This window comes from Anomaloglossus baeobatrachus, chromosome 8 (assembly GCF_048569485.1).
Source record: "Anomaloglossus baeobatrachus isolate aAnoBae1 chromosome 8, aAnoBae1.hap1, whole genome shotgun sequence".
NCBI classification, from domain to species: Eukaryota; Metazoa; Chordata; class Amphibia; order Anura; family Aromobatidae; genus Anomaloglossus; species Anomaloglossus baeobatrachus.
Window position 1 is genome coordinate 254,573,947 of NC_134360.1, and position 27,500 is coordinate 254,601,446.

The following is a 27,500-nucleotide window of genomic DNA, read 5'->3' on the forward strand; positions in this document are numbered from 1 at the left end:
AGTGCTGACCACTGGGACACCGTGCTGCTCTTAAATTAATATTGGTAAGCCAAAACATTTGAATGGTTCAGATCTTTCCATCCTCCTGTTTTCATGCCCTGGTTTTGGCCTACAAATACTGAAGCCGCCTCCTGTGCATTTGCTCTGTTCCGCTATATTGACACCCGGGCCCGGAGTAGCAGCAATCTTTGCTTTCTTGCTGATTTGCAGATACGGATAAATGTTTCCAGGATGCATCAGTCCAGGATGTTTTCTGTAGTCGCCAGGATAGAGGCTCTTGTAAAACCTGACACTGTTTATGTTGCCTTGAAAAATAAACTGTGCCAAAGTCGGGTCCCAGAAGTGCAGTAATAGGCGCGGTGTCGTTTTCTGGTGCATATAGATAATGCGCCTTTTCCTCAGTGGTCTGTGGACTCCTCTCTGCAGATCTGACAGGTGAGCCGCTCCTCCTGGGCGCACGTGTCATCATGTATGAGCAGGATACCTCTCCCGGGTAATATCTAGCTGGCAGCACGTACATCTTATACACCGCCTGTGGTAAGTGCCCACGATCGGGGTCGGTAGGCGTTGTGTCTGCAGGATACTTTCATCGTGTTCTGCGCAGGAGACTCCAGCGTCTCTGCACAAGAAAATGTCATACTATGGATAGGAAAAACGCGCCGCAGTTCAGTGTACGCAGGAGATTTCTAGAAATCCCATCCATTGTGCTTATACTGTACAATGCAGTGAAAATACGCAGCATCCAGCGCAATACTAATCCTCATCCTGTGCACCCGCCCTTATGTGTGCATTTCTGATTTTGCTTTAGGACGTTTACTACAAATCTGTAAACCTGATCATATCTGAGCTTCCATATAGAACTCCTTAGGCTATGTGCGCACTAGGCGTTTTTGCCGCGTTTTTAGTGGCGTTTTTTACCGCGTTTTTGTGCTGAAAACGCAGTGACATTGCTTCCCCAGCAATGTCAATGGGTTTTCATAAGTGCTGTCCCCACACAGCGTTTTTTTTTAGCTGCGTTTTTGTGGTGACCACAAAAACGCAGCATGTCAATTATTTCTGCGTTTTTCACTGCGTTTTTCACTCATTGAATTCAATGAGATGTTAAAAACGCAATGAAAAACGCATATAGCCGCGTTTCTATGACTAAAAACGCAGCTATACACGCTAGGGGTGGGCACTACAGTGACGTGTACAGGAAGAGGATTTCTTCTGTTGGTAAACACAGAAGCAGGAATCCTCCCGGTACCGTCACCGCTGCCTCCACCTCCCGTCCTGTGCTTGTCAGCTCCGTGCGGCGCCATGTCTGGGCGGGAGGTGGAGGCAGCGGCGAAAACCAAAGTGAACAGTAGAAAAATAAAAAAATGTCATATATACTCACCTGTCTGCAGGGTCCGGTGCCATGCCCGCTCCCAGCTCCTCCCGGTCCCGCCGCTCTGGCTGTGTGCAGTCTCCCCGGGGCAGGACCTTGCTTGCAGGACCTGGCGAGGGATCACCTGATGCAGTCACCTGACGCATCAGCTGATCGCAGTCTCGCCGGCTTTTTCGGCCGGCTATCAGCTGATCCTGCCGTCAGGAGACTTCATCAGCTGATTACCGGCAGCTGCTGCAGCGATCGTATAGGATCAGACTCCTGTCCAATCGATCGCTCCAGGAGCTGCCGGTCATCAGCACAGCACATAAGTGAGTATTATTTTTTTTTTTTCTACTGATGCATCAGCTGATTGTATAATCGGCTTTTATACAATCAGCTGATGTGTGATGGGATTCAGGCACTTGATCCTGACACATCATCTGATCGCTTTGCCTTCCAGCAAACCGATCAGATGATATTGGATCCTGATTGGACGGCGCGGGACCCTGACCCAGGATTACTGCGGAGGGGGGTTAATTTCAATAAAGATGGAGTCACTAATTGTGTTGTGTTTTATTTCTAATAAAAATATTTTTCTGTGTGTTGTGTTTTTTTTTTTATCATTACTAGAAATTCATGGTGGCCATGTCTAATATTGGCGTGACACCATGAATTTCGGGCTTAGGGCTAGCTGATAATATACAGCTAGCCCTAACTCCATTATTACCTAGCTAGCCACCCGGCATCAGGGCAGCTAGAAGAGTTGGATACAGCGCCAGAAGATGGCGCTTCTATGAAAGCGCCATTTTCTGGGGTGGCTGCGGACTGCAATTCGCAGTGGGGGTGCCCAGAAAGCATGGGCACCCTGCACTGTGGATTCCAATCCCCAGCTGCCTAGTTGTACCCGGCTGGACTCAAAAATTAGGCGAAGCCCACGTCATTTTTATTTTTTAATTATTTCATGAAATAATTAAAAAAAAGGGCTTCTCTATATTTTTGGTTCCCAGCCGGGTACAAATAGGCAGCTGGGGCTTGGGGGCAGCCCGTATCTGCCTGCTGTACCCGGCTAGCATACAAAAATATGGCGAAGCCCATGTCATTTTTTTTTCTTTTTGGGCAAAAAACTGCATACAGTCCTGGATGGAGGCTGCTGAGCCTTGTAGTTCTGCAGCTGCTGCCTGCTCTCCTGCATACACTAGTGAATGGAGGATGCTGAGTCTTGTAGTTCTGCAGCTGCTGTCTGCTCTCCTGCATACACTAGTGAATGGAGGATGCTGAGACTTGTAGTCCTGCAGCTGCTGTCTGCTCTCCTGCATACACTAGTGAATGGAGGATGCTGAGACTTGTAGTCCTGCAGCTGCTGTCTGCTCTCCTGCATACACTAGTGAATGGAGGATGCTGAGACTTGTAGTTCTGCAGCTGCTGTCTGCTCTCCTGCATACACTAGTGAATGGAGGATGCTGAGACTTGTAGTTCTGCAGCTGCTGCCTGCTCTCCTGCATACACTAGTGAATGGAGGATGCTGAGTCTTGTAGTTCTGCAGCTGCTGTCTGCTCTCCTGCATACACTAGTGAATGGAGGATGCTGAGACTTGTAGTCCTGCAGCTGCTGTCTGCTCTCCTGCATACACTAGTGAATGGAGGATGCTGAGACTTGTAGTCCTGCAGCTGCTGTCTGCTCTCCTGCATACACTAGTGAATGGAGGATGCTGAGACTTGTAGTTCTGCAGCTGCTGTCTGCTCTCCTGCATACACTAGTGAATGGAGGATGCTGAGACTTGTAGTTCTGCAGCTGCTGTCTGCTCTCCTGCATACACTAGTTCTGCAGCTGTCTGCTCTCCTGCATACAATGAACATTTTGAAGAAGGAAATGACATCAGACCTTTTTTTTTTTTTTTTTCATCAACAATCTTTAATGGCATTGTGCACTGATTAAAAACGCAGTGAGCAAAAACGCAGCAAAAAACGCACCAAATCGCGGCAAAAACGCATGCGTTTTTGCCGCGTTTTTTAGCCGCGGGTGCGTTTTTTAGACAAAAACGCACATAAAAACGCAGCGTGAAAAAAACGCCTAGTGCGCACATAGCCTTAGATATTCCCTTAACATTTTGAATTTAGCTGTGCAGTTTTTGTAGTTTGTGGGGGGGCGTGTTTTAATTTTCCTTTTTTTTTTTTTTTTTTTTTTTTTTGCAGCCAAAATCTACTCTTAGCAGTAAAGAAAAAAATATACTTCCAAAAAGCCATCCTTTGCTCCATTGTTTCTCTTACTTTTTGGTGTCATTTGACTACAGAACATATTTAAGTAATTAGTTTCATTCACCACAAACGCTGAAAGAACGAGCACGCTGCGTCTTTAATGAAAAAAAATATTTTATTTTTGTTTTAAAAAAAAAAAAAAAGCAAGTGTGTGCTTTCTGAAATCTATATTTTGCTGGTTCTGTAAACACTAGCTTTACTTTGCATAAAACTCATGAAGAAAATAAACACTGCAAAAAATCAGCCGACAAACGCAAGATGTGAACATGGCGTTAGATCAGGGGTGGGCAATTAATTTTCCCATGGGGCCGCATGAGAAATTGGGATTGGTTTAGAGGGCCGGACTAATATAATTAACTCAGTTCTACCCAATATACTACATCACTACACCCCCTCCATATACTACACCTGTAATAAACTACACCACTACACCCCTATATACTATACCTGTATTATACTACACCCCCCATATACCTGTAATATACTACACCCCCATATACATTTGTATTATACTACACCACTATATAATACACCTCCGATATACTACATCATTACACCCCTATATACTACACCTGTAATATACTACAACTCCATATAGCACACCTGTAATATACTACAACTCCATATAGCACACCTGTAATATACTACAACTCCATATAGTACACCTGTAATATACTACATCACTACACCCCTATATACACCTGTAATATACTACATCACTACACCCCTATATACACCTGTAATATACTACATCACTACACCCCTATATACACCTGTAATATACTACATCACTACACCCCATATACACCTGTAATATACTACATCACTACACCCCTATATACACCTGTAATATACTACATCACTACACCCCTATATACACCTGTAATATACTACATCACTACACCCCTATATACACCTGTAATATACTACATCACTACACCCCTATATACACCTGTAATATACTACATCACTACACCCCTATATACACCTGTAATATACTACATCACTACACCCCTATATACACCTGTAATATACTACATCACTACACCCCATATACTACACCTCCATATAGCACACCTGTAATATACACCTCCATATAGCACACCTGTAATATACTACACCTCCATATAGCACACCTGTAATATACACCTCCATATAGCACACCTGTAATATACACCTCCATATAGCACACCTGTAATATACTACATCACTATACCCCATATACTACACCACTATATACACCTCCATATAGCACACCTGTAATATACTACACCTCCATATAGCACACCTGTAATATACTACACCTCCATATAGCACACCTGTAATATACACCTCCATATAGCACACCTGTAATATACACCTCCATATAGCACACCTGTAATATACTACACCTCCATATAGCACACCTGTAATATACTACACCTCCATATAGCACACCTGTAATATACACCTCCATATAGCACACCTGTAATATACACCTCCATATAGCACACCTGTAATATACTACATCACTACACCCCATATACTACACCACTATATACACCTCCATATAGCACACCTGTAATATACTACACCTCCATATAGCACACCTGTAATATACTACACCTCCATATAGCACACCTGTAATATACACCTCCATATAGCACACCTGTAATATACACCTCCATATAGCACACCTGTAATATACTACATCACTACACCCCATATACTACACCTGTTATATAGTACACCCCCATATACAACACCTGTAATATAGTACACCTGTAATATACTACACCTCCATATAGCACACCTGTAATATACTACACCTCCATATAGCACACCTGTAATATACACCTCCATATAGCACACCTGTAATATACACCTCCATATAGCACACCTGTAATATACTACATCACTACACCCCATATACTACACCACTATATACACCTCCATATAGCACACCTGTAATATACATCACTACACCCCATATACTACACCACTATATACACCTCCATATAGCACACCTGTAATATACATCACTACACCCCATATACTACACCACTATATACACCTCCATATAGCACACCTGTAATATACTACACCCCCATATGTCACACACCCTGCTTCCCATACAGCCTGCACCCCCATATCACACACACTACACCCCCATATGTCACACACCCTGCCCACATATCTCACCCTGCCTGTACCCCAACTTACCCCTCTCAAACACTCTGCACCCATTCACATCCTTCTGTCAGTCTGCAGCCCTCATATGCACTCACCCTGCAGCCCCCCTCCCCCTCATGTCCCCTCTTTTCTTATTACCAGTCATCCTGTGTCCACATCTCCTTCAGGATTCAGTATCTTGCTTTCTGCCCGGCCTCCTGTGTCTCCTCCCACACAGTCACATGGGCGTGACATCATCGCAGGTCCTGCAGTGCAGGATGAATTATTCTGTCTGCTGTGCTGCTTCTTCTCCTGCACTGACTGTGCGGACCTGCACAGGATCTCTTCCTGCTCGGCACGCTGCAGCCCGGCTCCACTGCACCGGCTGAAGACGGGCGGGCCGGTCACAGAGAGCAGGCGGGCCGGATGTGGCCCGCGGGCCGCCCCTTGCCCAGGTCTGCGTTAGATGGTTAACCAGTCCAACTAAAATAAGCACATTTGGCTATATATATACATATATATATATATACATATATATATATATATATATATATATATATATATATATATATATATATATATATATATATATATATATATATATATATATATATATATATATATATATATATATATATATATATATAATTATAATATAATATGCAGTTTATAGTCACCTTTAGGAATTATCCCCTAGAGAGCATGCCAAAAACAAATTGTGCCTCTGCGGCCCCCCCCCCCCCCATAAAAAAAGGGAACCTGTCACAAGATTTGGTGCCTATAAGCTGCAGCCACCACCAGTGAGCCCTTATATACTGCATTCCAGAATACTGTATATAAGGCTCTGTTCACACTAAAGGATTTTTCTCGAGAAATTTCTTGAGTCTGAAAGATTACCGCGCTTGCGGTCAAAAAAATGCACCGAAAACTGCATGTGGTCTTACTGTATTTTTGGTGCGTTTTTTCCGCAGTTTGGTCTCTGCGTTTTTTTTTTTTTACAATTTATCTATGGCAAAAACCGCAGGTACCTGCAGAAAAGTGACTGCTCATTCTTATTTTCAAGAAATTCTGCAGAAAGAATGTTCCTGAGAAAAAAACTGAGCACAGCTATTTTTTTTTTCCATAGGTTTTGCTCGGGAATGTCTGCAGAAAGGTTACAACCATTTTCTCAAGAAATTTCTGCAGCAAAAAAAGCAGGTAAAAATGCAGTGTGTGAACCATGGCTAAGAGCCCAGGGCGCGCTGTAGAACATAAACACCTTTACTAGGCGCTGTTCACACACTGCGTTTTTACCCGCGGTTTTGCTGCAGAAATTTCTTAAGAAATTCTTGTAACCTTTCTGCAGACATTTCCCAGCAAAACCTATGGGAAAAATAAATAGCTGTGCGCACGCTGCATTTTTTTTTTTCTCATGAAAATTCTTTCTGCAGAATTTCTTGAGAAAATGTGCATGTCACTTCTTTAACGCAGGTAGCTGCGGAATTTCACTTCATTCACTGTAATGTAATTGCGAAATACCGCGGGTATACTGCAGGTAGCAAGTGATTTGCGGTATAGCCGCGATTTACCTGCGGTAATGCTCATCACTGCCTGCGGTTTGCAGGGAAATGATGTCATTATGCCAGGAAGAGGATGCGGAGCAGAGAGTAAACACACACAGATCACACTCACACTCCTCACACACCTCACACACCTCACACACCTCACACTCCTCACACACCTCACGCTCCTCACGCTCCTCACGCTCCTCACGCTCCTCACGCTCCTCACGCTCCTCACGCTCCTCACGCTCCTCACGCTCCTCACGCTCCTCACGCTCCTCACGCTCCTCACGCTCCTCACGCTCCTCACGCTCCTCACGCTCCTCACGCTCCTCACGCTCCTCACGCTCCTCACGCTCCTCACGCTCCTCACGCTCCTCACGCTCCTCACGCTCCTCACGCTCCTCACGCTCCTCACGCTCCTCACGCTCCTCACACTCCTCACACTCCTCACACTCCTCACACTCCTCACACTCCTCACACTCCTCACACTCCTCACACTCCTCACACTCCTCACACTCCTCACACTCCTCACACCTCCATAGACACACATACAAATCAAACGGACATATAAAAATAAAAAACTTGGGCTCCGCCGTATTTTTACCTTCCAGCCAAGGTAAACACAGTGGTGGCCCGGTATTCTCAGGCTGGGGAGGGCGAAGGGCAGAGTTAATGCCCCCCCCCCCTTTCCCGCAGCCGAGAATATCAGCCCGCAGCTGCCCCGTCCATTATGCGGCAGTCCCGGAGTGTCCCCCGTTCTTCCAGATTGCCGTGATGTGGTGGCAATTCAGGTAATAAGGAGTTCAATGGCAGCGGATCGCTACTATTTAAATCCTGGCTTAATCATGGCGGCATCTGGCTTTCATGATTAACCCATAAGTAAAGTGGTGAAAACACACACACACACACACACACACACACACACACACACACACACACACACACACACACACACACACACACACACACACACACACACACACACACACACACACACACACTGAAAAATCCTTTATTTCAAATAAAATGACAAAAAAGCCCCTCTTTATTACACCCCCCAAACGCACAGCTCCGGCGTAATCCACGAAGGTCCCACGATGCTTGCAGACTGATCCAGCCGCGTCTGACACACTACGGAATGCAGCCTCGCAACGAGACTGCAGAGGTAACCACAGATCATTTCTCATGGCTGGTAATGTAAACAACACATTACCGCTCGGGATAACTGCAGTGATCTATCTATCCCGGTGTCTATCCCTCTGTCTATCCCCTGTGTCTCTATCCCCTGTGTCTCTATCCCCTGTGTCTCTATCCCCTGTGTCTCTATCCCCTGTGTCTCTATCCCCTGTGTCTCTATCCCCTGTGTCTCTATCCCCTGTGTGTCTATCCCCTGTGTGTCTATCCCCTGTGTCTCTATCCCCTGTGTCTCTATCCCCTGTGTCTCTATCCCCTGTGTCTCTATCCCCTGTGTCTCTATCCCCTGTGTCTCTATCCCCTGTGTGTCTATCCCCTGTGTCTCTATCCCCTGTGTCTCTATCCCCTGTGTCTCTATCCCCTGTGTCTCTATCCCCTGTGTCTCTATCCCCTGTGTCTCTATCCCCTGTGTCTCTATCCCCTGTGTCTCTATCCCCTGTGTCTCTATCCCCTGTGTCTCTATCCCCTGTGTCTCTATCCCCTGTGTCTCTATCCCCTGTGTCTCTATCCCCTGTGTCTCTATCCCCTGTGTCTCTATCCCCTGTGTCTCTATCCCCTGTGTCTCTATCCCCTGTGTCTCTATCCCCTGTGTCTCTATCCCCTGTGTCTCTATCCCCTGTGTCTCTATCCCCTGTGTCTCTATCCCCTGTGTCTCTATCCCCTGTGTCTCTATCCCCTGTGTCTCTATCCCCTGTGTCTCTATCCCCTGTGTCTCTATCCCCTGTGTCTCTATCCCCTGTGTCTCTATCCCCTGTGTCTCTATCCCCTGTGTCTCTATCCCCTGTGTCTCTGACGGAAATTACTGTTTTTTGTTTTTTTTCCGCTCAATGTGCTTTATTGCATTAAATGCTAATGGTAAAATCCGCGGGGACCAACTTGCGGAAAATCCCCAGTAAATCCGCGGCAAAAACGTGGGTGCGGTTTTACTGCGGTTTTTAACGCTAGTGCGGGATTCTTTCAGAGGGTCCAGTTTTTTCTTAAGAAAATGGCACTTTCTAGTGTGCACATAGCCTTATACTCACCTACGGGGCGGTCCAGACCCGTTAGGTGGCGCTGCTCTCTGGTCCGGTGCTCCTCTTTCTTCCATCGCCGTCCTTCTTCCCAGCCCAGTGCGCATGATGCGTTCTACGTCGTTCACACAGAGGCCTCCATTGTGCTCCTGTACAGGTGCGAGGAAAGGTTAAAGACCGCCTGCACATGCGCATTACAGTGCTTTGCTCTGCCCTCAGCTGAGTAAATCATAGTTCGCATGTGCAGGGCAGCACTGGAGGTCTGTGTGTGAATGACGTACAGACACTTCCGGTGCTCTCCTGCACATGTGAACTATGATTGATAACGCAGGACACGTCATGTACAGGGGCTGGACAGGAGGACGGCGATGGAAGAGGAGGCACCGGACCAGAAAGCAGCGACACCCACCAGACCGGACCGCCCGCTAGATGAGACTTGTAAAGGTGTTTTGTACATTCTACACAGCGGCCTGGCCTCTTATACACAGTATTCTGGAATGCCGTATATAAGGGATCACTGGTGGTGGCCACAGCTTATAAGGGAAAAATCTGGTGACCGGTTCCCATTAATAATGTATATTGGCACATTTATCTTGAGAAATCTCCCCAGATATCTGGATTACATGTGTATCATCTTGGATAAAATATAACAAAAATAAAAGTGAATAAACAAAATAAAATTGCGTATATTGTCACAGACTGGTGCAGTTTGTTGAGATGTCGCTCTGCGGATCGGGTCTCCTTGTTTTGCCATATAACCTTGTCTTTGTATATGTTGTGCAGCTGCGTACACGGCGGTGGTCCGGCGTGCAACGTGCTGCCCCTTTTATACTGGAGACAGAAGACCCCTTATGACGTGTTCTGTCTCCTTAAAGGCATTCTGTGGACAGGTGCTCAGGTCTTCTTGCTTGGATACTTTTTGGGGGAATTGTTCAGGCACCGCACAATCATGACCTATTTTGTAGATGGGTCACAGTATACTGTGACTGGACAGACCCCTGCCCCCCCCCCCCCCCTTTTTTTTTTTTTTTTAAATTATTTCGTCACATTCTTACCTTGGTGGTCCCGGGGTCCGCTGATTGTCCCACTGCGTCTAATGCTCCACCAAATCCTGCCGAATCGGCCAACGATCCACCCATAGGAATATTCGTTCCCAATTATCGGCCGGGTAAACTCGCTGGCACCCGGCCATCAAACTGGCAAAACACTCATTAGTTGGATGATCAGATTGTTTATGCCGGCATAAAAATAATTATCGGCGGCGTATTGATCTGCTGCCAATAACACGACGCCGCGGGGGATGGAATTAATGTATTAAATATCAATCTGTTCCCATCGATACCCACAAGGAAACAAGCGACGATCAACTTGTTTCTGTTGATTGTTCCTTGAGACCCTCAAGATCAGACCCTTGAGATCACATCCCGTGCACTGCTCGTGTGCGGTGACGTGAAGATCCCTCTGCACACCGTTGTTTTTCTTGCAATGTATTTCTTGGCGTTTTGTTGTGGCAAAAAATTCAAATGTTATCCCTTCGTGTTTCCTGGAAGTCAGGGGCTGCTGGGGTTTCCCCAAAGCTTTCTTTATATAAAGCAAGATTATTAAAACCGTAAATGAAAAAGCCTAAAATCCATGTTTAAAGGGGAAAATAAAAGCCAAAAAATGAAGGCAGCCTCAGGCAGTGCACCAGTGCGTTATCGCTTTTTTGATGCATTTTTGAGTGCAAATTTGTCAAAGTCCATGAGAATCCTGACGTATTGTGCGCATGCTGCTTTTTTTTCCCCTTGCAGATTTAGTGTAAAAATAAATCCTGCAGTACGTCAATATTTTCAGTGTTTTTGTGTTTTTCCACCCCAAGTGCATGAAAAACACATTGAAAAAAAAAGAAAGGAACTGAAAACACGGCAAAAAAACTTGCCACAAAAACGCAGCTTTTTATCTGCCAATAGATGCAGATTTGGTTCAGAAATTTCTGCAAGAAAAATGTGCACACATTAAGTATTTGGAGCAGAAATTTCTGCACCATTTCTTCATCTCTTGGCAGAAAAAATGCAGCTGCATAAATGCTTAATTTTTTGCCTCGTTTTGATCTGAGTGGAATCTGCAGCAAAAAACGCTTTCACACGCGTTTTTTTCCTTTCGTCACAATCCGCCCTTTTGGAAAACAGCGGAATCCGTTAATGGATTCTGCTGTTTCCCATAGACTTGTATGGATGACAGATTGTGCCAAAAGTTCCTGCGTTGCTTCCGCTGGGCGACGCTCCGTTGCTTCCGCCGTGCGGGAGGAACGCAGCATGTAACGTTTTTGAGCAGCGGAATCCTCAGGATTTCACTACGCATGCTCTCTCTGGCTCCCTGCACACGTAACCAAGCAAAGTGCTTTGCCTAGTTATACCCGATATTTACCCTGGGTACGTGTGCAGGGAGCCCGACACTTCCCCTCTTGGCTCCGCCCCCTCCCGCACTCCACTCCGCATGTATACACACACACACACACACACACACACACACACACACACCTGTCCTCAGTGCCATGGCCCCGCTCAGCTCCACGCACTCCGCCCCCGCACACATTCTCGGTGGCCGAGCGATCAGCTGATCACCCGGCGGCCGGCTGCTGGGAGCGATCAGCTGATCACCCGGCGGCCGGCTGCTGGGAGTGATCAGCTGATCATTCACAATAGTCTGCCGCCGGTAAACTGTATAAAAAAATAAAAATGGATTCCGTTGTTTTGCAGCATTTGTTGTGCCACTATATGCAACGCATCCGTTGCATCCGTCACACAACACAATGCAACGGATACCGTTCAACGCAAGTGTGAAACTAGCCTAACAGAAAATCTGCACCAAACCTGCATGGAGGAAATAAGCAGCGTGTGCATGAGGCTTCAGGATTCTCATCACTTTGCTGGTATCAGGAGACTGTGACATCCGCCCAGTTATCGAGACACCGGATTGTCTAATCTGTCCAGTTATATACACAGATATCCTTATACGCTGCCTTGACTAGGGGATGACAGAGCGGTGATGACTGCTCGGGGGCCACAGAAATACTAATGGCTTTGTTGGAAGATAAGATCTTTTCCCCATTGTAGCCTCATGACTTGGGCTGGGCAGGGGTGGCGCGGTGCCAGGATGGCGCGGTGCCAGGATGGCGCTCCTCATCGCTGCACTCGTAGGTTTCCGGAGTGTGGTGCTCCAGGATGATAATTGCAGACTCGTTCTTCCCATACGGTGCACGTTCCCCTCCTGCACTGCAGTGCTGTAGTAATACCGTATGTACTGCTGATGTCACTGCTACTCTGCTCAGCAATCTGCTCTTTGTTCCACAGGGGGCCGTGATTGGGATTGACGATGAGGACGACAGCACCTTCACTATAACCGTGGACCAGAAGACCTTTCATTTCCAGGGTGAGCAAATCTCTAGCTGCTTGTGTTGTGCCAGTGTTGTGCCAGTGTTGTGCCTCGTCTCTCCAGCTGGATCTGGTCCCCCCCCCCCCCCCCGGCTGCTCGGATCTGGTCCCCCCCCCCGGCTGCTCGGATCTGGTCCCCCCCCCCGGCTGCTCGGATCTGGTCCCCCCCCCCGGCTGCTCGGATCTGGTCCCCCCCCCCGGCTGCTCGGATCTGGTCCCCCCCCCCGGCTGCTCGGATCTGGTCCCCCCCCCCGGCTGCTCGGATCTGGTCCCCCCCCCCCTCCGGCTGCTCGGATCTGGTCCCCCCCCCCCCCCCCCCCGGCTGCTCGGATCTGGTCCCCCCCCGGCTGCTCGGATCTGCAGCGGAGCAGAGTGCAGGAGACTCCAGCGGACCCATGGGAGAGCGCGCTGCAGCCACTCGCTGCTGGGGAATGCGGAGCCCGTGTGTGTGAACGGGCACCAGGCTTTTTTGTCTTGCATTACTTTACCTGCAGACGCCTTCTTAAGGTGGAGTTTTGTGCTTCAAGACTTCGTGTGTTGTTTCTTCTCTTCATCGCTCCTTGTCACCATTCTCTGCTTTACTGACCATTTCCCATCATTCACACATCAATGCCTTCGGTCACGGCTATGTTTCGGCATTGCATGCTGTGGCTGAACCGTAGAAAGGGTAAGATGTAACTCTCCTGTGTCCGCTCCGGGCAGCCCCAGCTCTTTACATGGGGAAATGTGAAATAATGCAAAATGCTCTTAAAGTGCCTGGATATTAACACCTTCACTTCCAGATCATAATGTGAGACCGGCCCCTGGATAGGTCAGGATTGCAGCTTCATCTTCATTCATTTGTAGGGGGGTGTATTGCTAAATCTTCATTGGGACCCCTGCTGCATTATTGCATCCTGTGGTCTCTGTGCTGCGTGTCGGCCACTATAGCGCAGCGTGTGATCACCGTATGGTGCCTTATACCGGGCTGTGCCTATATAACTATGCAATCCTTGCAATCGCTCTCTAGCATTTTCCTGCTCATACATTACTCATTACTTTGGTGTACGACTGTGTGCACAGGTAGCGTATGCCCCTATAGAGTTAATGGTGCATGTGTCTAAAATATCTATAGGCCTCCGAGCTCTGGTGGAGAAGCCAAAACACTGCAGCAGGCACTTGTTTTCACTTTTATCCACACATATATAGTAATATTAATTATTCATAGTATTTTAATTATTAATGTATTTTTAGATTTTAAAATAAATGTACTTTTAAATTTTTTACATAATACAGTATATTTATTTAAATTTTTACATTATTATTGTTGAATGTGTGTTTTTTTTTTTTTTTTTTTATATTTTAAAAATATTTATTTTAATAAACATGTATTTCTATAGTTAAAATATATATTTTTACTTAAATAAAAATAATAATAATAATGAGGGGGGAATCAATACATTTTTAGTTTTGTTTTTGTTTTTTTGGTATAATACAGTTTTTTGTTTTTTTTTTTTAACCTGTGTCGTGGTGCTGGTCTTTTGCACCCCCTCCTTGATTTAGACGTGCGGTTCTGCATAGAGCAAGTAAACACAGCCAGACTTTTTTCAGATCATGCAGGGAGTCTGCAGAAAACTAATAATTTGTCAGTAGCAATGAGCCATTCAGATCCCGCTGCCGTGCTGCGGTGTCTGCGGCGGCCGGTCTTCACTTCTGCATCCGGCGTCCTGAGCCTCATGAAGTCTCTGCCTAGTAAATGCTGGAGCCACCTACGATGCAGAGGTGAAGACCGGCCGCCGCAGACTGTCCTGGACGCTGCACTCATGGAAACTCAAGCCACTTTCTGCAAGGCAGACGGCCCTGGTAACGTCCAGGTGACTTGTAACCAGTGGCATAAGTATAGTCTGGGCCCCGGTGCATAATCTAGACCCACCCCCCACCCCCACCCCCCCATCCCCTCATGTTGTCAGATGTTTAGACCCTTGTATAGTTCTAAATCCTATAAAGACATGTTACTCCCTCATCCCCATCATGTACTAGTGCCCCCCCCCCCCATCCTGGGCTCCTTCCCGGTATGTGTTCCCCCAATCTTGGTATACACTGGGTACAGAAAGTATTCAGACCCCTATAAATTTTTCACTTTGTTTCATTGCAACAATTTGGTAAATTCAAAAAGTTCATTTATTTTTCTCATTAATGCACTCTGCTCCCCATCCCCCATCTTGACAAAAAAAAATAAATGTAGACATTTTTGCAAATTTATTAAACAAAACCTGAAATGTCACATGGTCATAAGTATTCAGCCCCTTTGCTCAGACGCTCATATGTAAGTCACATGCTGTCCATTTCCTTGTGATCCTCCTTGAGATGGTTCTGCTCCTTCATTGGAGTCCAGCTGTGTGTAATTACACTGATAGGACGTGATTTGGAAAGGCACACACCTGTCTATATAAGACCTCACCGCTCACACTGCATGTCACACCAAATGAGAATCATGAGGTCAAAGGAACTGCCCAAGGAGCTCAGAGACAGAATTGTGGCAAGGCACAGATCTGGCCAAGGTTACAAAAGAATTTCTGCAGTACTCAAGGTTCCTAAGAGCACAGTGGCCTCCATAATCTGTAAATGGAAGAAGTTTGGGATGACCACAACTCTCCCTAGACCCGGCCGTCCAGCCAAACCGAGCAATCGTGGGAGAAGAGCCTCGGTGAAAGGTAAAGAAGAACCCCAAGATCACTGTGGCCGAGCTGCAGATATGCAGTAGGGAGATGGGAGAAAGTTCCACAAAGTCACCTATCACTGCAGCCCTTCACCAGTCGGGCCTTTATGGCACAGGGGCCCGACGGAAGCCTCTCCTCAGTGCAAGACATATGGAAGCCGCATAGTTTTCAAAAAAACACATGAAGGACTTCCAGACTATGAGAAATAAGACTCTCTGGTCTGAAGAGACAAAGAACTTTTTGGTGATAATTCTAAGCGGTATGTGTGGAGAAAACCAGGCCTTGCTCATCACCTGCCCAATACAATCCCAAGAGTGAAGCATGGTGGAGGCAGCATCATGCTATGAGGGCAGGGACAGGACGACTGGTTGCAATTGAAGGAAAGATGAATGCGGCTAAGTACAGAGATATTCTGGAAGAAAACCTCTTCTAGAGTGCTCTGGACCTCAGACTTGGCCGAAGGTTCCCCTTCCAGCAAGACAATGACCCTAAGCACACAACTAAAATAACAAAAGAGTGGCTTCAGAACAACTGGGACCATTCTTGACCGGCCCAGCCAGAGCCCTGACCTAAACCCAACTGAGCATCTCTGGAGAGACCTGAAAATGGCGTCCACCAACGTTCACCATCCAACCTGACGGCACTGGAGACGATCTGCAAGGAAGAATGGCCGAAGATCCCCAAATCCAGGATCCCAAGAAGACTCATGGCTGTACTAGCTCAAAAGGGAGGGAGCGTGTACTCAATACTGAGCAAAGGGGCTGAATACTTATGAACATGTGATATTTCAGTTTTTCTTGTTTAATAAATTTGCAACAATTTCTGTTTCTTTTCTGTCCAGATCAGGGATGGGGTGCGGAGTGCACATTAATGAGAAAAATGAACTTTTTTGAATTAACCAAACAGCTGCAATGAAACAGAGTGAAAATTTTAAAGGGGTCTGAATACTTTCCGTAACAGCTGTATGTGTTCCCCATCCTGGGCTCATTCCTGGCATATAGGTCCCAAATCCTGTTATACATGTCCCCCCAGATCCTTCCTGGAATGTGTCCCCCATTCTGGGCTCCTTTCCGATGTGTTCTCTATTTTAGTATATGTGTTCTCCACCATGGGCCCCTTCCTTGTATATATGTCCCCCATCCTGGGCTCCCCAAAACACCTCCCCCCTCCCTTTGCTGCTGTTCTTTAATGCATTAAAAAAAAATATTCTCCTTTCTCCGCTCCCATAACGCACAGAGCCCAGCAGCTGACATTGGCATGACTATGGGCAACACATGAAGTCACTGTCATGCGACACCAATGCCTGGCACGCCAACGACACCTGCTGGGCTCTGATTGGCCGGTGGTGTGTATTGTGGTGTAGGGACCCGACAGGTCTCAGCACCGCAATACACTTCAGCTTAACGTGTCTGCAGACCACACTTGCGATCTTTGCCCCCGCGATCATTACGCCTCGGCTTGTGACCATCACCAAGAATACTCATTGTTTTATGAGATTTAATATTCAAAAACTCTGATCGTCTCATTCACAAGGCAGCATTGTAATAAATGGGGCTTGTTCAGAGAGAAGAATCCCCCGTGGATACATGCACCGGGATATACCCAACAGCCCCCCCAGCAACTGGCTGTAATGCAATGGGAAACTTGGTAGTGAGTGAACAGTTCCTCTGCGGTGCCACAAGAAATATAGTATTACAAGTTATGTTTTTCCTTCATTTTTTTTTTTTCTTTCCTTTTGTAGATCCACTTTTGTCATTATATTGAGACTTGAGCCCCATTGTGTGATTACAAGTTTTTTCCTTATTTTTTTTTTTTCTTTTTTCTTTTTCCTTTTCTTGTCTTTTTTTTCCTTTTCTTGTCTTTTTCTTTTCTCTTTTTTTATTCTTTTGCTAGACCCCACTGCTTTCATTATATTGAGACTTGAGCCCCATTGTGTGATAATTGAGTTCTCAATGTTCCTCTTGGATTCTGCAGCCAGGAGATTGATCGGCTGCTTTATAATATGATATCGGAGCACTCAATTCTTATGTATTTGGGTTAATATAACGATGCTCGCAGCGGGCCAGAAGCCATTGCCATTAATCACTGAATGCAAAATGATTTAATAAAGGGTCCTGCAGCCTAAATATGGGTTACATAAATGAATTATCCAGCACTATGGATTTATGGGCTGTGTCTTCGGGTCTGTGCTCGTGTTTGGGTAATGTTCAGTTGTTATGCCTCAACTCCTCATTTTTTCCGTGATTATTGTATTTCTGGTGATTGTGACTAGTATATATGTGATCCCGGGGGGGTGTTAGCTGTGTGGACCCTGCTGCGAGCGTGCGGACCCTGCTGCGAACGTGCGGACCCTGCTGCGAACGTGCGGACCCTGCTGCGAACGTGCGGACCCTGCGTCTGCTCTCATGTTACTGATTGTTGGATCCAATATTGTTTGTACATGGTAATAATCACCACATATAGCACCGCCAGATGTACAGATTTAGCAAAACATTGTGCACCCTTCTGTTACATGAGCAAATGTCCATTTGTACGTGCTCCAAGGCTGAAAAGTTATGGAGAGGTTTAAGCTGGGGCCAAAAGGCGACTTTGGCTGAGATGTACGGCAGGTCTTGCGGCAAATGACCGCACTGAGCAGCTGGTCCATTACACAGTAATGCAGGTGAACGGGGTTACATTGTGAACCTTGGGGAACTGCAACCAAAACAAACCACAAAAAGTGAGAACCAATTGTACATTTATTTATTTATTTTATTTTTGTGACTTGTAGGGGTCACAATGTGACTCCATTCACCTGCATTGTGCTGCCATGTAGCAGCGGCACCGGGCAACCTCGGAGACTTGCATGGGTTTGCTTAGATATTTCCAGGCAAATTTTCCTGGCAAATCCATAAATTATTAGCACTTTTATTTTTGGAGGCATTTGTACTTTCCAGACTTTTTTTGTTTCCCACTCTCCTAAAACATTCGCACAGTTCTGTATTCTAGTCTGTTTTGTCGGCAGGTTTTCTACTTCTACCCTTTTTGTTTTCTGCTGTAAGGCGTTGTATCCCCGGCAGCCGGTCTGTCTCTGCGGGTCTGTCTCTGCGGGTCTGTCTCTGCGGGTCTGTCTCTGCGGGTCTGTCTCTGCGGGTCTGTCTCTGCGGGTCTGTCTCTGCGGGTCTGTCTCTGCGGGTCTGTCTCTGCGGGTCTGTCTCTGCGGGTCTGTCTCTGCGGGTCTGTCTCTGCGGGTCTGTCTCTGCGGGTCTGTCTCTGCGGGTCTGTCTCTGCGGGTCTGTCTCTGCGGGTCTGTCTCTGCGGGTCTGTCTCTGCGGGTCTGTCTCTGCGGGTCTGTCTCTGCGGGTCTGTCTCTGCGGGTCTGTCTCTGCGGGTCTGTCTCTGCGGGTCTGTCTCTGCGGGTCTGTCTCTGCGGGTCTGTCTCTGCCGGTCTGTCTCTGCCGGTCTGTCTCTGCCGGTCTGTCTCTGCCGGTCTGTCTCTGCCGGTCTGTCTCTGCCGGTCTGTCTCTGCCGGTCTGTCTCTGCCGGTCTGTCTCTGCCGGTCTGTCTCTATATTGTTTTCAGCCTTAGTTCAGTTTTTTTCTTCTATATAAACCTCGTGACTTGGTAATTACTATGCGCTGGATAAATGTTGCCTTCACCCATTATAAAGGCTTATTTTAAGACTTGTTTTTCACTCGTCCCTATTACAAGGTGAGGATCTGGTAATTGCTCGGCGAGAGGTGGCCTGATCCGTGTTGCATCACGGAGGTCTCGGTAATGTTGTGTTGTCTCCGCTCAGTGACTTCATCACCTGCAGCTCTTGTAAGGAGGACACTTCTCCGTCTCTTCAGGCTCCTCTTGGTGCCCGGGGTGTGGCGCACATTTTGGCAAACTTCTCATTTACCTTTTTTTTTCGTCCCACAGCCCGAGATGCAGATGAAAGAGAAAAGTGGATTCATGCGTTAGAGGAAACCATCCTGCGTCACACTTTACAGCTACAGGTAAGGACCGTTATAAGGACTGATAATGTTAGAGCAGGTGAGTACAATGTTCCGACAGGGGTCTATTCACTTCTGCATTGCAGATTTTGGTCAGAGCCTCCATTGTTGATCCAGCCAATAATACTGGGCTCAGTAGTGCACCATGCTGCGCCCTGTTGGCACTGTGACGTACACCGGATATATACTCTTAGTGTACGCTCACACGAGCATATGTTATTCATTGAGGGAGAGCAGATGGTCAGCTTTTTTCTCATCCAGATACTGGATGAGCGAATACTCTCCGCATGCTCTGATTGTATGGGTGGGAGTGACACGTCTCTCGCTGACAAGTCTATGGGTGCGTGTAAAACATCGGACTGCACTCGGATGACACTGGAGTGCAGTGCGATAATCGCATCAGCTGGCAATGGAGGAGATGGGGAGATTAATCCCTCCTGCTCCTCCGCGACTGTGATCAGATCACAGGATCAGATCACAGTTGCATGACACTCAGACCACGCCCACAGCACAGCAGGAGCCGAAGGTCTGTAGCCTATCACATCCGATGCCATACACTTGTGTGAATCCAGCCTTGTAGGCAGTGGTGCTCTGGTGTCCTGCATTTAGGACGTCTGGGATTCTATTTTAAACATGCAAAAAATAGCCCTAAAAATGTGAACACCGCCTGAGAAATGAGCGCTCTGTGGTCAGCTCCATCCCTTTTATGCTTCATCCTTACGGTTTCCTGACTACGGAAGAAAAGGAGGTGACTGGAAGGTCTCGCCGGTGGAAATTGCGTTTATAGATTGGTTTAATGTTGGACGTTGTTTCTTCATTGTTTAATCTGGAAACATAAAGTTTTGTAATATACTTTTTGTATCCATTCATTATGGAATTTAAAGGGATTGTCCATGTAAAATGAAAATCTTCCCGGTGACTTGGCATGTTTATCAGGTAACAAATGAAGCAATACTCTCTTTCCGCCTTGGTCTTTGTTCACACTGAGCAGGAGATATCACTGATCGACCTGCATCAGGACCACTACGGCCTGTGATTGTCCTCCGCGGACACGTGACTTCACCAATGACACTGCAGAAGTCACCTGACCACGGCAGCCAATCACGCGTCTCAGCTGCTGTAAACAGTGGCCACTTCCTGCTGGTGTAAACAGTGGCCACTTCCTGCTGGTGTAAACAGGGACCATGGAGCAAATGCGCTGGATCCAGATAATTGCTGGAAGTTTTTTTTTTTTTTTAATTAAACATACCAAGCCATCGGTAACATTTTTCCTCTTGGCCAGAGACCCCCCTTTAAGATCTGTTTGCAGTGATTCTATGAACCCTGTAACAAGCAATGAAGGGGTGAATACTGAATGACAGCAAGCAGAGATATTGACCCAGCATTGGCTCGGCACATGCTGCGGAGGACAGATGAGGGATTGGCTGCAGATTGGTGCGTGTAGGGTATAATCTGCAGCGTGGATGGACAGGCAGCAGTTACTGTCCACGTCGTGGGCTAATTTAGGCTGATTTATGGCTCTGTGCTTGGATGGGATGTCACGCTCTGCTGGTGCGGTGTCTGGACAGAGGATACGCTGCTTGTTACCGTGTAATGAATGGGAGTCCGGCAGCTGCTCCGATCTACGCTGGTTACATCCGGCTTCATGTTTCTTTTTCAGCAGTTTCCTTTTTAATAAATGTGACTTATTTTCCTGATTTGTGCTCCCCTATTTGCTAATATCAGCCTGGCCGTCCTCGGTGCCCGAGTCCCGGTGCAGTCACTTATTGCAGATGGTCCGTGCCGGAGGCAGTGGTACATGGCACATCATGCGTGTGGGAGCGACGGCCCGCTGTGTGTCCTCTATTGCTGGAAGCTTTTATTGACTCTCCGTTGAATACAGTAGTTTTATTTTTCATTCTTTGTTTAACCTCTTAACGACCGCGGGCAGTAAAATTACGTCCCAGTGGTCATAGTATTAATCCCATCTGGTTGCTGCGGCAGCCAGGGGCGGTGATCCGCGCACATGTCAGCGGATTTGTACGGCTGACATGTGTGCCTCGCAGGCACCAGCAGATCCGCAATCTGCCCGTACCTGTTAACTCCTTAAATGGCGCTATCAAGACGTGACCGTGCCATTATAATCGCGGTTAAACTTTACTCCCTGCCCGACACCAGAAGTCACGTGACGTGATCACGTGGATCCGGTGGTTGTCATGGTAGCACAGGGTCATGTGATGACTCCTGTAGCTCACATGACTCCCTGTTTCACCCGGCGAAGAGCTGTGTGACACGGGAGATGCGCAGATCTGGTGTTCACAGCTGCGATCAGCAGATAAGGAAGAGCGATCAGACTGCTGATCCTTTAGAGCCCCCTAAGCGACTAGTAAAATAAAATAAGTTTTGAAAAATAAACGTAAGGCCAGAGTCACACTTTAGAAAATCGGTCCGATTCTCATGCTAGAAAGTAGCAAGAGCGCTGTCCGAGTGTTGATCCGTGCAATGCAACTGCAATGCGATTGTGATTTTTTTCATGATTGTAGTCCGTGTGTGATCCGTATGTGATCCGTGTTTGATCTGTATGGGATCCGTTTTTATTCTCAGCATCTGTCATCTGCCATTCAGCTCTGCTACATGGCCGCTGACAGCAGACACAGACAGAGCCATGTAGCAGAGCTGAATGGCCGCTGACAGCAGACACAGACAGAACCATGTAGCAGAGCTGAATGGCCGCTGACAGCAGCCACAGACAGAGCCATGTAGCAGAGCTGAATGGCCGCTGACAGCAGCCACAGACAGAGCCATGTAGCAGAGCTGAATGGCCGCTGACAGCAGACACAGACAGAGCCATGTAGCAGAGCTGAATGGCCGCTGACAGCAGACACAGACAGAGCTATGTAGCAGAGCTGAATGGCCGCTGACAGCAGCCACAGACAGAGCCATGTAGCAGAGCTGAATGGCCGCTGACAGCAGACACAGACAGAGCCATGTAGCAGAGCTGAATGGCCGCTGACAGCAGACACAGACAGAGCCATGTAGCAGAGCTGAATGGCCGCTGACAGCAGCCACAGACAGAGCCATGTAGCAGAGCTGAATGGCCGCTGACAGCAGACACAGACAGAGCCATGTAGCAGAGCTGAATGGCCGCTGACAGCAGCCACAGACAGAGCCATGTAGCAGAGCTGAATGGCCGCTGACAGCAGACACAGACAGAGCCATGTAGCAGAGCTGAATGGCCGCTGACAGCAGACACAGACAGAGCCATGTAGCAGAGCTGAATGGCCGCTGACAGCAGCCACAGACAGAGCCATGTAGCAGAGCTGAATGGCCGCTGACAGCAGCCACAGACAGAGCCATGTAGCAGAGCTGAATGGCCGCTGACAGCAGCCACAGACAGAGCCATGTAGCAGAGCTGAATGGCCGCTGACAGCAGCCACAGACAGAGCCATGTAGCAGAGCTGAATGGCCGCTGACAGCAGACACAGACAGAGCCATGTAGCAGAGCTGAATGGCCGCTGACAGCAGCCACAGACAGAGCCATGTAGCAGAGCTGAATGGCCGCTGACAGCAGACAGAACCATGTAGCAGAGCTGAATGGCAGATGACAGCAGACACAGACAGAACCATGTAGCAGAGCTGAATGGCCGCTGACAGCAGCCACAGACAGAGCCATGTAGCAGAGCTGAATGGCCGCTGACAGCAGACAGAGCCATGTAGCAGAGCTGAATGGCCGCTGACAGCAGACACAGACAGAACCATGTAGCAGAGCTGAATGGCCGCTGACAGCAGACACAGACAGAGCCATGTAGCAGAGCTGAATGGCCGCTGACAGCAGACACAGACAGAGCCATGTAGCAGAGCTGAATGGCAGATGACAGCAGACACAGACAGAGCCATGTAGCAGAGCTGAATGGCCGCTGACAGCAGACAGAGCCATGTAGCAGAGCTGAATGGCCGCTGACAGCAGACAGAGCCATGTAGCAGAGCTGAATGGCCGCTGACAGCAGACAGACAGAGCCATGTAGCAGAGCTGAATGGCCGCTGACAGCAGACACAGACAGAGCCATGTAGCAGAGCTGAATGGCCGCTGACAGAAGCCACAGACAGAGCCATGTAGCAGAGCTGAATGGCCGCTGACAGCAGCCACAGACAGAGCCATGTAGCAGAGCTGAATGGCCACTGACAGCAGCCACAGACAGAGCCATGTAGCAGAGCTGAATGGCCGCTGACAGCAGCCACAGACAGAGCCATGTAGCAGAGCTGAATGGCCGCTGACAGCAGCCACAGACAGAGCCATGTAGCAGAGCTGAATGGCCGCTGACAGCAGACACAGACAGAACCATGTAGCAGAGCTGAATGGCCGCTGACAGCAGACAGAGCCATGTAGCAGAGCTGAATGGCCGCTGACAGCATACACAGACAGAGCCATGTAGCAGAGCTGAATGGCCGCTGACAGCAGACACAGACAGAGCCATGTAGCAGAGCTGAATGGCAGATGACAGCAGACACAGACAAAGCCATGTAGCAGAGCTGAATGGCCGCTGACAGCAGACAGAGCCATGTAGCAGAGCTGAATGGCCGCTGACAGCAGACAGAGCCATGTAGCAGAGCTGAATGGCCGCTGACAGCAGACAGAGCCATGTAGCAGAGCTGAATGGCCGCTGACAGCAGACAGCCATGTAGCAGAGCTGAATGGCCGCTGACAGCAGACAGACAGAGCCATGTAGCAGAGCTGAATGGCCGCTGACAGCAGACACAGACAGAGCCATGTAGCAGAGCTGAATGGCCGCTGACAGAAGCCACAGACAGAGCCATGTAGCAGAGCTGAATGGCCGCTGACAGAAGCCACAGACAGAGCCATGTAGCAGAGCTGAATGGCCGCTGACAGCAGCCAAAGACAGAGCCATGTAGCAGAGCTGAATGGCCGCTGACAGCAGCCACAGACAGAGCCATGTAGCAGAGCTGAATGGCCGCTGACAGCAGCCACAGACAGAGCCATGTAGCAGAGCTGAATGGCCGTTGACAGCAGACACAGACAGAACCATGTAGCAGAGCTGAATGGCCGCTGACAGCAGACACAGACAGAGCCATGTAGCAGAGCTGAATGGCCGCTGACAGCAGCCACAGACAGAGCCATGTAGCAGAGCTGAATGGCCGCTGACAGCAGACACAGACAGAACCATGTAGCAGAGCTGAATGGCCGCTGACAGCAGACACAGACAGAGCCATGTAGCAGAGCTGAATGGCCGCTGACAGCAGACACAGAGCGACGCGATCAGAATGAACTCGGATGAACTTCACCCGACTTCATTGTCATCCCGCGGCTCTGTTTGTGTGGCATGGCCTGATCTGTGCTATCAGTGGTGCCGTCACTGAGGTTACCCGCGGCCACAGCTGAAGTCCCCCACCTGAGATCTGTGGCCGCGGGTAACCTGAGTGACGTAATCGCTGATACGTGACTCACTTCAGTTGCTGCGGGGGGAGGTCACAGAGAGCGCTCATGGTCTGTGACCGCTCTCTGTCAGCTTCCGATGTAGCAGAGCTGAAAGCGTTTTGAGACCTCTGTGGATTAGGTCGGACCTGGAGGGGTATTTGGGGATTTTAATAAAGTGGTGAAAGAGGGGTGTTTTTTGTTTGTCATTTCTTCCAAATAAAGGATTTTTCGGGTGTTTGCGTTTTATTTTCTTTAATTTACAGGTTAATCATGGAAGGTATCTCTGGGAGACGCCTGCCATGATTAACCTAGGACTTAGTGGCAGCTATGGGCTGCTACCATTAACTCCTTATTACCCCAATTGCCACCGCACCAGGGCAATTCGGGATGAGCCGGGTACAGTCCCGGGACTGTCTCATCCAATGGATGCGGCAATTCCAGGCGGCTGCTGGCTGATATTTTTAGGGTGGGAAGCTCCCCGTAACGTGGAGAGACCGAGAGAGATTGACAGACATCGACAGACCTCATTCATTTACAGTGTTCTCTGCAACATGCAATAAATGTATTTAGAAAAACGCATGTCACTAGGATGGTCCGTGTGCCGTCTGTGTGACATCCGTTTTTTTTCTCGCACCCATAGACTTGCATTGGAGAGACACGCGCGAGAAACTCAAAATCGCAACCTGCTGTGATTATTTATTTTTTTTTCTCAGTCCGATTTGAGCTGAGAATAAAAATAGCAGATGGTAGCTGCCTCATTGATTAACATTGGTCCGAGTGCAATGCAAGATTTTCTCACATTGCACTCGTGCGATTCAATCGCAAGTGTGACTGCGGCCTAAAAGTTCAAATCACCCCCCTTTCGCCCCATTGAAAATTAAAGGGTTAAAAAAATATACAAACATTTGGTATCAGTGTTCAAAAATGCCCAATCAAAATATAAAATCAATTAATCCCATTGGTTAACGGCGTAGCGGGAAAAAAATTCCAAATGTCAAAATTACGTGTTTTGGTTGCAGCAAATTTTGCACAAAATGCAATAACAGGCAAACAAAACGTAGCATCTGTGCAAAAATGGTGCCATTAAAAAAGGCAGCTCGAGACGCAAAAAATAAGCTGTCACTGAGCCATAGATCCCCCAAAAAAATAGGAACGCTATGGGTCGCGAAAAATGTCACAAAATATGCGCCACTTTTTTTGGACGAACTTCAGATTTATTTATTTATTTATTTATTTTTACCCCTTCGATAAAAGGAAACGTATACATGTTTAATGTCTACGAACTCGCACTGACCTGAGGTATCACAGCGACGCATCAGCTTTACCATGTAGTGAACACCGTGAATAAACCATCTCAAAAACAATTGTGCAATCCCTTTTTTTTTTAACAATTTTTCTGCATTTGGAATTGTTTTGCCGTATTCCAGTACATTATATGGGAAAACTAATAGCTTAATTTAAAAGTACAGCTCTTTCTGCAAAAAAAATGAACCCTCACATGGCTATATTGACGGAAAAGTACATTTACGGCTCTTGGAAGAATGGCAAGAAAAAAAACCGGAAAGCACAAAAGCATCCGGTCGTGAAGGGGTTAAAGGTGCTCAAAACTAAGTAAATAATGACTATGTTCCAGAAGCCGGACTTTATCCTTTAGTTGCATTCTCCCCTGTTTCTCACTTTTCCCTGTCTTCTTAGTTCAGCGGTGGGGCTAGCGTCCCTCACCTGCCAGCGCACTAGCCAGGGCCACTACAGTACAGGGTTTTTCAGGGTGTCAGGTTCCTGTTCGGCGACAGTTGAGGAGCCTGTATAGGGCCTGGCGAGGAGAGGAGGGTCAGCGGCGGGTGAGGTTAGGAGGTGTCCCATCGACCCCTCTCACTAGAGCTAGGGCCCACCGTTGTTGTTGTGTCCTCGGACCGATTTTTGGCCCTTATACCTGCACCTATAGATCTGTGATGTTTTGTATATATTACTTTTCTGAGAATTTTTCTCCCTTATTTCTTTGCTGTTTTTCGCACCAGGTTTTGATGTTCATAGATGGTTGTGTCTCTTGGCTGGTATTGGCCATGTTCTCCGATGGTGACTGTTGTCACTAGTGCCTTTTTGCTGTTCTGTCTTGTGCCATGTGTAGTAGATCATTGACAGCTTGATTACCAGCCTTCGATCCCGTGATGTTTGATCCTATGGACTTGGGTCGGCCCGCGAGTTTGCTGGTTACATTGCAACATGACAATGTGAGATGAATTCGGTCATATTGCTGCTTGTCGTGTGACACGACCGCGACATTGCAAATTTCAAGAGACTAAACCTGAACTGAAAAATTAATCTCCACATACGGGTATTGTCAGATGTGGCTTCTGAAAACAATTTTGCAATATACTGCTTACTAAAATTTGCAGCTGTTCTTGAGAGAAACACTTTTCTATTTGTTTACGGCTTGTTGCCTAGGAGACCGACCATCGCCTCTGCCTAGTTTGTAAGCGCTGCGCTGAAGCT

The 27,500-nt window shown here is 47.6% G+C and overlaps 1 protein-coding gene across 4 annotated transcripts in view; it reads left to right on the plus strand.

The window, feature by feature from the left end:
- The window catches only part of OSBPL9 (oxysterol binding protein like 9), a 155,741-nt gene that overhangs the window by 13,859 nt on the left and 114,382 nt on the right, over nt 1–27,500 (plus strand). For all 4 annotated transcript variants that reach the window (XM_075320562.1, XM_075320563.1, XM_075320564.1 and 1 more), the window contains exons 3-4: nt 12,838–12,916; nt 19,521–19,597. In XM_075320562.1, the coding sequence (XP_075176677.1) occupies nt 12,838–12,916; nt 19,521–19,597 (156 nt within the window). The remainder of the gene's footprint in view (nt 1–12,837; nt 12,917–19,520; nt 19,598–27,500) is intronic.